The sequence below is a fragment of the Leishmania braziliensis genome, chromosome 5, assembly GCF_000002845.2.
Source record: "Leishmania braziliensis MHOM/BR/75/M2904 complete genome, chromosome 5".
Classification (NCBI taxonomy): Eukaryota; Euglenozoa; class Kinetoplastea; order Trypanosomatida; family Trypanosomatidae; genus Leishmania; species Leishmania braziliensis.
Window position 1 is genome coordinate 89,608 of NC_009298.2, and position 10,371 is coordinate 99,978.

The window sequence follows — 10,371 nt, forward strand, 5'->3', positions numbered from 1 at the left end:
CGCGGCTATCTATGCCTGTACCATGCGGTGTTGCTTCGTACTGAGACGCTACACACTTTGCGAGCCGAACTACTTCGTCATTTTTTTTTGGGGGGGCCTGTCTTGCTTGATCACCTCTGTTTCCACTGCGTCAGCGGCAGCGTCAGCGTCAGCAGCAGCAGCAGCGGCGGCTACTCCGCAATGCACACGCATGCGAACTCGAACGAATACCCACAGCCAGAGACCAGTAAACGCAAAGCGTCCATGTCGGCTGGCTTTGAGGTGCACAACCGCAACATTGGCTCAAACGGCAGCGAGGTCAACGGACACGGTGACCGCGCCGATGAGCCAGGCCTCGCTTCGTTGCTAATGGCAGGGGTCGGTGGAAGCTCGACGACGGCAGCGGATGTGACCAATACAACGGCCACGACGTCCCTCTTGCCCCCTGGCGCCACCAGTGGAGTGGTGGCGAGCTCGCACGTCTCCCCCACCCTGAGCTCCCGAGAGAGGGTTTGCTTCCAGAGCTTTCTATCCACGGCGGCTGCGGCGGTGCTCACAGGAATTCTCCTGACGACGTATATATGGCGGTCCACCTCCGCGTCCAACATCGACCCGGCCACCGGCACGGTACGCTTACATTCATTCCAGTACTTTGTCTATTGTTTTCTGGGCGGCATGACGGTGGGGATGGTCCACCTCGTCGTTGCCCCTATCGACATCCTCAAGTGTCGCGTGCAGGTGGGCGAGTACCGCAGCTTTATGGATGGGTTTACTCATCTCTATTGCGTTGAGGCTGGAGGCTCCATCCTCCGCGCACTGCCGCTGTTGTTCCGCGGGTGGCTGCCAATGCTGTGGGGATACGGCATTCAAGGCTCCGTCAAGTTCTCTCTCTACGAATTTTTGAAGTACAAGCTGCTGATCTCCTCTGTGCAGGCGCCAGGTGCCGCCGCGGAAGGGGTAGCCAGCTCGCCCGCGCTGTCGTCAGCGGCTCACTCCTCCAGTCTCTACCAGTTCTTCATTTTTCTCTTCTCGAGCTGCCTGGCCGAGGTTGTTGCCGATCTCGGCTTGGCACCATGGGAGGCGGTAAAAATTCGCATGCAGACTTCGCCCTCCTTTCCGAGGCACCTCCGTACTGCCCTGCCACGCATGTGGGACAGAGAGGGGCTGCACGGCTTCTACAAGGGACTGGTGCCGCTCTGGTGCCGGCAGGTGCCATATACTATGATAAAGTTCTCCTCCTTTGAATTTATCGTCGCTTGGCTGCAGTCCCTCTTCAATCGCCTTGGCATCATGGACGCTGCGGCGCCTGGCGTCACGGAGAAACTGGTCGTAAGTTTGCTCGCTGGCGTGCTGGCAGGGCTGCTCTGCGGCGTCGTGTCACACCCGGCGGACACGGTGCTGTCGAGAATGAACCAGAGGGCGTCTGCATTAACATTGAATCCGACGCCGCTGGTGGCCAATCCAATCGCGGACGCGCCGTGCAGCAGCATCGGTCAAGCCAGAGCACCGTGCACCGCATTCCGCAGCGCGGTGCACGGTGCTCTTGAGTTGATGCGTACGGTGGGGTGGCGCGGGATGTGGAAGGGTTTGGCACCCCGTCTGCTGATGGTGGTTTCGCTGACGGCACTGCAGTGGGTGACGTATGACGGTTTCAAGGTGTGGGCTGGACTGCCCACGTCTGGAGACGTGAAGGAGTAACGCTGCGGCTACCGAAGCACGTGATGGGGAGGAAAACAGCAGCGATGGCAAGAATGAGCGTGCGATTCACATGCGATGGAGGAGGGGGGAGTGACCGGTGCGCATGCGTACGGATCCTGATTATGGGCTTGCGCCAAGAAGCACATTGCAGCTGTGGTGGTTGCTGATGCACTACCTTATCCATTGATCAACAGAAATGAATCTGAGGAGGGAAGGGGGCCCCAAAGCAGTCAATGGGCACATCGATGCACATCCAGCGTAGAGGGACGAGAGTGCCGCCCCCCTGTCTCTCTCCCCTCTCTCGTCCTCGCTCCCTATGCTCTTCACGCCAGACACCAGGCGGAGAGCTGTGGTTGCGCTTGAGTGGATCTGACAAGAAGAAGACGAGCACTGATACGCTATCATCCCTCCCCTTAGTGGCTCGCGCTGCACAGCGGAGAACACGCTGGAAAATGCAGTCTTCAGGTGATTGCGCACACTTTGATGAACGCCCTCTGTCATGCATCACAGCGATGGAATCCCCTGAAGTTCCGTATGCGAGCTCACGCCCCTCCCTCCCCCCATCGCCCATCCACCCACCACCCTCTCTTTCTATCGCTTTCTCTTCCCGCCGCCACGACGTGCTGAGATGCTCGCCCATCAGCACTGCTTCGCCCAGTCACCTACACACGTAGTGGAAAGCGTGCTCACCGGTAGAGCCCCCGGAGGGATACCCGAGAGAACCGTCTACCCTCGTTCCTACGAACGAAGTCTCTACACACCGTTCACGCGATGGACAGCGCCACACGCATCCCGTCTCGTGTTCTTCACTTACCCTCGCCACTGCTTCAGCCGCGCGGCTCGAGATGGGCATCCGTGCAACCGTCACCCGATCGCGCTAGTCTGCTACTTCGCGGCCGTCATGAGTGTCAGCTGTTGGCCGTCTCGTCCTTCGCGCAGCAGGTGCCATGGGCAACCGCCTTGGCGCGATCGTCCAGCAGCGGCGAAGAAGATGACGCGCGTCACTTGGTGGCAGAACAGTGGAGTCAGCGCGGTGCTGCTCGTGGCATCTCTGCTGGTGAGGGGGGAGGGCGGCGGTGCCTTGTCCTGCCGCAGCCGCACCGCGACCTCACCTCTTCATGCTGGCTCTCTGCAAGTTTTGACACGCTCGGCGATGAGGATGACGAGGCAACTGTGAGCGATGAGGTGGCGTTTGGTCCGGTGGTAGGGCTTGGCGATGCCGCCTCAGTTATCACGATCATGCGTCCCTCACCCCTCAGCACAGCCAAATCGCCTCCTGGCACGACTGCCAAGTGGTTGCAGAGCACCATCTTCCTGGAGGACGCGGAGGACGCTGTGTTTGCCAGCCGCACACCCTTGACGTGGCACAAGCAGCATGGCCACCACCACGACGGCCTCGACGTGGTCACGGCACTCAAACGGCCGTGTCACTCGTATCGTGCTCTACCGATAGCACCGGCTTGGAAGGCGGTAGAAGCGATCCTGCCGTGCAGCTATGCTCCAAGCCACCCCAGCGGTGGTCTGACCGACATGTACGTTCTCTGCCAGCGCGTGGATGACATCTACGTGGGCAGCGGCATTGCCGCCGCAGGGCGCTCCGCGAGGCGGCCGTGTAGTTGTGTGTGGTTGTCCTCGGTGCAACGCGAGTCGGCCTGGCGCGTGCCGTTGGCCATACCACCCGGAGACGAAGACACACTAGGCATCGGAGGAGACGGTGTTGCTGCGTCTTCTTTAGCAGAGCTGAGGCACGCTGTGCGGCGCACTCCGCGCCTGTTCGATGTGCGTCGGCGCCTGCCTCGTCTCAAGCACGCTTCAGCGCACGAGTCGTCGCATCCTCGCCCCGCGCCGCCGCCCGCACCAGCGCATGAGCGCGCAAGTAGCGCTGAGACAGGGCCGATGGGTCTCGTCTTTGCGGCTGCTTTCCGTCGCCACGTTGGTCTTTACACCTCCGCAACAGTCACCCCAACGGTCTTCTTTGTGCTGCCGCCACGGCTTACAGACGGGGTAGGCGGTAGAACTGCTGCTGCTACCGCCTCGCCTTCTCAATGGTGCTCGAACTGGTGCGTGACGTCTGTAGTGGAGGATTCATCCTTCGCAGCTGCAACGCCAGCAGCAGCCCTGCAGACATCACCAGTTGGTGGTGGCAGCGGCTACTCGTACCTTGTGACGCTGATGCACAATCAGCGGAGCAGGCGGAGGAGCAACACTCACGTAGCTCCCGCGAAGGTGGAGCACCGTGGTCAGTCATGGCAGAGCGATGCGAACAGCAATAGCAGCGACTGCGACGGCAACTGCTGGTGGCTGCTGTACGACTGCAGGAACCCGTCCCTACCGGTTTGGGCAGCCGAGGAGGCGCTCGTAGTGCCGCCAGCGCTCGACGAAGAAGAAGTCTGGCATGATGCACCGGTAGTCACGGAGTGGCTTGCATCAGCGTCGCCGCCACCCATGTCACACGCTAGCCTCCGCCGCAGTCCACTGTGCGCGACGTACGTCCCGCTCGCGGCGACTTCCACAGACGATGCGAGCGCTCTTACGGGGCCATCGGCGTGCGGCGTGTGTGCAGTGCTCGATGGTGGGACGACGAGGCCCGGCGGCGTGGCCTTGGACGCGGCGGACAAAGACGTCGTTGAAGGCGAGGAGGCAACGGCCGTATTCTCCCCCATCGTGTATGAACTATCGCCGCCGCGCTCTCTGCGGTTACCAGCACCCGGTGCTCCTCCGACGGTGACCACAAAGCTGCCACGTGTACGTGCGCTGGCGTACGCCGACGGCGTTCTTCACTACGCGTGCGAAGTGGTACTTTAGCCGCCGGAGTGGATAGGGGAGAAGGAGGGCGGGGGCGGCGGGTGAAGCAGTGGCCGTGGCATCTGCAAAATATCGGGCTGTCGCACTTCCTCCCCGTCCCGCCAAATTCCGCCCTCACCGAAGGGCGCCACAAGCGGCTCTTGCGCCCTCTCCCCAAGACGTCAGTCAACGCCAACAGGACGAAACGAGAAGAGCAGAGTAAACATAAATAAACGCAAAGCGAGGAGCCCCAGCACCGGCGCCGTGGTAGCGACCCGCGTAGGGGAGGAGGGTGTGCCGGAGGAAATGAAGAAGTGCGGATGTGGTTTATGGAAAGCACATCCGCACTTCTTCATTTCCTCTCTTGGCCTGCTAACGGGGGGAGGGACAAAGTGTGCCGGGCCCCCCACCACCACCACGTCCACTCCACTCCACTCCACACCACCTCTCCCTAATCCTAGACGGGCGTCGTTGCGAGGTCATCACTCGTTCGCCATTCAGCAGCGCACTGTCGCGGACTCACCCACACTCTTCGCTCACTTTTCTCTCGCCTTTTCGCTTTACGCACGTCTCTTCCTTTCTTGTTCATCTCTCCCCTCCCCTCCCTCACACAAGCGCCACGTACACACCCCTGCGCCGCGCCCACCCAACCATTCCTCCCCGGCTTTCTGCAGTGCTACTCTCCCGCCTATCCCTCGCTCGCGCTTCAGCGACCGCCTACCTTCGCCGACACCTCATTGATCCTCTCGTTTGTCTGACCCCCCCCCCTTCGTATCCGCTCCTGTTTTTCCCTATCCATGCGCTCGGTGAGTCGAAGACTTCCCCTCTCTGCGGGTGGTTGCCTGGCCTGCGTGCCGCGAGGGTTGCCGCCGACGGCAAGCGCGGCCCTTGCCGCGACGTACTCGTCGACGAGCGCCATACCCTTCTCATCCCTCTCGTTGCCCACGTTCACAGCAGCGCAGCGCATATCAGCGGCGTTTTTTCACACCTCTCCCGTGCACCGCTCCCCATCAGACGTGGCAGGCGACCTCGCGAAGGATCTGCACGACATCATCTCTCACGACCGCCTCGTCGTCTTCCTCACTGGCACCCCGGAGCAACCGCGGTGCCGCTTTACCGCACAGCTGGTCGACCTCTTCAACCAGCTCGGCATCAAGTACACCTTCTTCAATATCATGGACGACGACGAGGTCTGCGAGGGGCTCAAGGCGTACAGCGACTGGCCGACGTACCCGCAGGTGTACCTAGACGGCGAGCTGATCGGTGGCTATGATATCTGTAAGAAGATGATGCTGGATGGAACGCTGACGAGTATGCTGAAGGCGAAAAACCTCATATGAGCGCCGCTAAAGAGGAAGGGCCGGAGGAGGATGGGAGGGGGAGAGAGAAGGCTATACGGCTGCGGGGCTGTAGAGTGGCAGTGAGCCCAGAAGGGCCAAAGAGAACGAAGCGACTCTCTCGCTCAGTTCTGCATGTCACTCTCTCTTTTTCCCTCTCGGTCTTTCCTCCTCCTCCGCGGTCTTACTTCGACCCACTGCAATCCCATTTTGCAAACGTTCTTCACAGAACTTGACCCACCCTCCCCACGCATGCTCAGGCGAGTGATCATCTTTCGGGCTACCCACCCCCAGTAGTTTGATGCGGCGGCTACTCTGACTCTACCGCGTCTTCCCAGGTGCGTGTGCGCGCATCTTCGCTGAGCTTACATCCCCCCCCCCTCCACATGAGCGCCTAAGGAATGTGGAATAGCGCGGAAAAAAGGGGGAGTACAAACGAAATTACGTCCCGACAACCACAACGTAGCCGTCGATGGTGACGTGCCGCGATGTGACATGCGGTCACCCTCTCTCCCCTCTCTTGTCCACAGCCACTTCGGCGCGCCAGGCTGAGCACCCCACTTCTCTGTGTACACTCACTCCCGAGAGACAAGAGAGGAAACGAGGCGCTGCCATGCACCCGCTCTTTCTTGCCTCTTATCACCCTCACCTCCTCCCTCTCTCTGCCTCGATCATGGGCTGACACACAGGCTCACGTGCGCGTAAACTCAGGCGCCTCGACCACCATTCCACGCACCCGCTCAAGCTCACGTAAACTTCCCCGCAGTGTCACTGACGCGCTAGCGTCGCCACCAATGACACATCGCAGGCGCCTACATGCATACGCTGAAATTCCGAGGCACACACGCCTGCACAAGCAGAAAATCAAAGGAGGTTCGCTGGAGGCACTCGCAGTGCTCTTAGACGGCAAACCACTCCCCCCCCTCCCTCCTCCTCTCAACCTCCAGAACGACTACCAGGACACATAACCGATCACAGGTGCAGAAGCCGAAGAGTACGTTTCTCCAAACTTCCCTCCTCTTCACCTCACACTCATCTTAACCACTCTCGCTCGCTCTCCGTGAGCTCTCTTCGTACACCAAGCCCTCAGCTTCTGTTTCCGAGGCGTGGCAGCTGCACGACTACGCTGCGCACACACACACACACACACACACACACACACACACACACACACATATGCACGTAGAACTTTGCTTCTACAAAAAGATTCTTCATTGCACAAAACTGCTGGGCTCGTCATGCAAGGCAAACGGGGTGGTGATGGCAGCGGTAGGACTACCGGCGCCACGCCCACCGAGCCGCCAGCGGCAGCGGCGAAGGCCCATGCGTGGATGGACGCGCTATGGGAAATACACTGCGGCACCCCCCTCGCCGGAGCGGTGCGCTACACGGACTCAATCGTCGAGACCATGTGGGAGGTGTTTCAGCCGCTCCTGAGCAAACTGGACGTGTACCCGCTCGCCATTCCCGAGGTGCAGCCGGAGATGGTGACGGCATCCACAGCCGCCACGGTGGCCCTCACGGACTTTGTCGTTCTCCGTCTTCTCGACCCTGCAGCGCCTGGCAGGCGCTGCCACAGACACCGCGGTGGTGATGGCAGGGACGTGGCGGAAGACCCAACAAATGAGTTTGGCAATGTGCTGGCACCGGTAATGCGCACCGCACTGCTCGAACAGCCATGCATCGTGCTAGCCCTCGTCGAGTTCTTCGCCGCCGTGTGGCTGTACCAGCACGAAGCGCGACAGCTAAGCTCCTCAATGAATGCACAGGGCGACAGGCAATGCCAAAGCGACGGTGGCACACACCCCACCACGTCTTCCGCAGTCGTGCCAGCGGCATCGAGAGCACCAGCGCTTCGTCGTGTGTACGCGTCGGTGAGCGGCGATATGCGCCACGCAACGCCGTTCGATCACATCGGCGCCGCACTGCTTGGGCGAGTGTTGACGATCAAAGGAACGGTCGTCCGCATGAGCCCGACGCGCATCTCGTGTGTGCGTATGGCGTACCGCTGCGGCCACTGCGGCGTTGTGAAGGAGCAGACGACCGAAGACGGCGTTCTGACCTACCCAGGCCCGTGTGCGAGCGCGCGCTGCCGCGGCTACAAGTGGGCCCCGCTAACGGATCAGGCGGTGTGCGAGGAAGTGCAGCTGCTCCGGCTGCAAGAGCATACGACCTTCTTCGACGTGTCCTCGTCGCTGACCTCGCCTAGCGGCGGCAGCGCCGCCACTCAGCAGCACGGCGGGGGCAACGGCAGCCAATGCATGGGCAATGGCGACATGCATGTCATGATCGAGGTGGAGCTGCGCCCACCGTGGCTCGACGCCGTTACGGTAGGCGACTGCGTCTGCGTGTGCGGCGTGTTAGAGACGCGGCGGGGAGAGGGCAAGCAAAGCGGCGGCATGCAGCAGGTGTGCCTGCGCGCCAGGTCGGTGAGGAGTCTGCGCAGTCAGGGGACCTTCTCCAGCTCATCTTCCTTGAGCTGCATCGCGGCGCTGCAGCACCGCCAACGCGGTGGGGTGCACCTGGCTGCAACTGGGGGTCACCGTGATGGTCCCTGGCGACCTGCACACGGCGTCGGGGCCGCCACGTTCGCAGACGGCGCGGGCACTGGTGATTGCCTGCACGGCGACGGTGAAGGGGAGGCGGAAGACGAGCTGATACTTGGCACTGCCGCACAGCTTGGTAGAGTCAGGCCGACAGTCATCGCGGCGGAGGCCACCACGTCGGCCATCCCAACGCTGCTGTCGGGTGCCCGTGCCTCCGCGTTCTCCTCCGGATTGGACAGCTGGTCTGCCGAGGAGGCAGGGCGCTTTTACGAGGTGGCGCGGCACCCGCAGTGGTTTGCACGGCTGACAGCCTCAGTGGCGCCGTCAATCTTTGGCATGGAGCTGGTGAAGCAGGCGCTGCTGCTCTCTATTGTGGGTGGCAACCGTGACAAGAACGGCGGTGAGACGCGCAGCAGCATCCATGTCCTGCTGGTCGGCGATCCCGGTCTTGGCAAGTCACAGCTGCTTCGGGCAGCCTGCGCAGTGGCGCCACGCAGCGCGTTTGTGTGCGCGCACACTTCGTCATCTTGCGGCCTCACCATGACGCTGACACGGGACCCCGTATCGGGCGAGACGACGTTTGAGGCCGGTGCCGTAGTGCACGGCGATGGTGGCATCACGTGTCTCGACGAGATCGACAAGGGGGTGCAGGAGCACAAAGCGCTGCTGGAGGTTATGGAACAGGAAACGGTGAGCCTCGCCAAGGCGGGAATGATTTTCTCCATGCCCGTGCGCACCTCCATACTGGCGGCCGGCAACCCCATCGGCGGCTGCTTCGACGTGAGCAAGTCCCTCGCCGCCAATGTCAACCTCTCCCCTGCGCTACTCAGCCGCTTTGACATTATCGCGTGCCTGCGCAACTCGCACGGGACCAACGGCAAGGCGCAGCAGGCGCTGACCGAACACGTTCTCCAGTGGCACCGCCGTGGGCCCGCAGGAGGGGACGACGGCGACGGGCAGGGCCGCGGCCACAACGCCTTGGCACGCAGTGGCGGTGCGGGCCCTCTGCCCCTCCCGCTCGTTCAGCGCTTTCTGCTCTTTTGCCGCTCGCAGTGCCAGCCAACGCTCTGCCGTGAGGCATGCGACGTCCTGCAGGCGCACTACCTTGCGCAGCGTCAGCACCTACCCGAGCCGCAGTACGGATTCACGCACGGTGTCACGGATAGCCGCGCTGGTGGGGGTGGTGAGGCAGGTCGCTTCTCAGACTGTGGCAGCGTCTCGGGGTCATTTTCGACACCCGCCATGGGGCTTGAGGCCACCGTGACTCCGCGTTACCTGCAGGCGCTCATTCGGGTCGCCGAGGCACGAGCGAAACTGGAGCTGCGTCACGTGGTCACCCGCGAAGATGCCGAGTACGCCGTGCAACTGCTACAGTCTTGTCTGCGCTCTTTCGACGGTCTTGCCGCCCCGGGCTCGGCTGCGGTCGGCGCCGCGGCCGGTTCGGCGGAGGCCGGTGCAGGCAAGAAGCTCGCAAAGCTCAGCCTGCGTGAAGCTGTGCTGCAGCGGCTCAAGCTTGCCATCGTGGAGGAGAAGAACGGTGTAAATCTGTTTACAGAACAGGCGATCTTGGACGTGTGCGAGTCAGTCGGCTGCCGCAGCGCCACTGCGATGCTCCGCCAGCTGAACGAGTACGGCTTTCTGTTGCAGAAGGGTAGTAGTAAGTACTGTCTGCGCGGGTGCTGAGATGAGGAGACAGGGCGGTGGTTGGGGAGAGAGGTTGCGTACTTGAAGTATAGCGTGGCGACAGACGCTGACGGTGGTGTATGTGTGCTCATCGTGTCTCTCTCTCTCTCTCTCTTGCCTCCCTCTTTCTCTTTTCAGCTCTCTCTCCCCCGCTTCCCCGACGGGATGCACGCGCCACGCTGAGACAAGAAAGCCAATGGGCCTCCTCGAACCGCCTGACATCTCTCTTGTTCGTTGTCACTTGACGACGCATAGCGAAGAACTGTGGTGATGGATGGGCCTTCCCCCGGCGGCCACCCCCTTTTCCATCGCAGTACGCTAAGAAAGAGCCCTGCGCAGATGGC

At 61.7% G+C, this 10,371-nt stretch overlaps 4 protein-coding genes across 4 annotated transcripts; all 4 read left to right on the top strand.

Annotated features, from left to right (window-relative positions):
* Positions 1–180: 180 nt before the first annotated feature.
* Positions 181–1,677, top strand: LBRM_05_0290 (phosphate carrier protein, mitochondrial precursor-like protein; the record flags this gene model as incomplete). The annotated part of the gene is made up of 1 exon (XM_001561793.1): positions 181–1,677. The coding sequence occupies one exon, from the start codon at positions 181–183 to the stop codon at positions 1,675–1,677; it is 1,497 nt and encodes a 498-aa protein (XP_001561843.1).
* A 771-nt stretch (positions 1,678–2,448) lies between these two features.
* On the top strand, positions 2,449–4,482 carry LBRM_05_0300 (conserved hypothetical protein; the record flags this gene model as incomplete). The annotated part of the gene is made up of 1 exon (XM_001561794.1): positions 2,449–4,482. The coding sequence occupies one exon, from the start codon at positions 2,449–2,451 to the stop codon at positions 4,480–4,482; it is 2,034 nt and encodes a 677-aa protein (XP_001561844.1).
* Positions 4,483–5,258: 776 nt separating this feature from the next.
* Positions 5,259–5,801, top strand: LBRM_05_0310 (glutaredoxin-like protein; the record flags this gene model as incomplete). Its single annotated transcript, XM_001561795.1, has 1 exon — positions 5,259–5,801. The coding sequence occupies one exon, from the start codon at positions 5,259–5,261 to the stop codon at positions 5,799–5,801; it is 543 nt and encodes a 180-aa protein (XP_001561845.1).
* A 1,235-nt stretch (positions 5,802–7,036) lies between these two features.
* LBRM_05_0320 (putative DNA replication licensing factor) lies at positions 7,037–10,027 on the top strand (the record flags this gene model as incomplete). The annotated part of the gene is made up of 1 exon (XM_001561796.1): positions 7,037–10,027. One exon carries the CDS (start codon positions 7,037–7,039, stop codon positions 10,025–10,027), a length of 2,991 nt encoding a protein of 996 aa, XP_001561846.1.
* Positions 10,028–10,371: the final 344 nt, after the last annotated feature.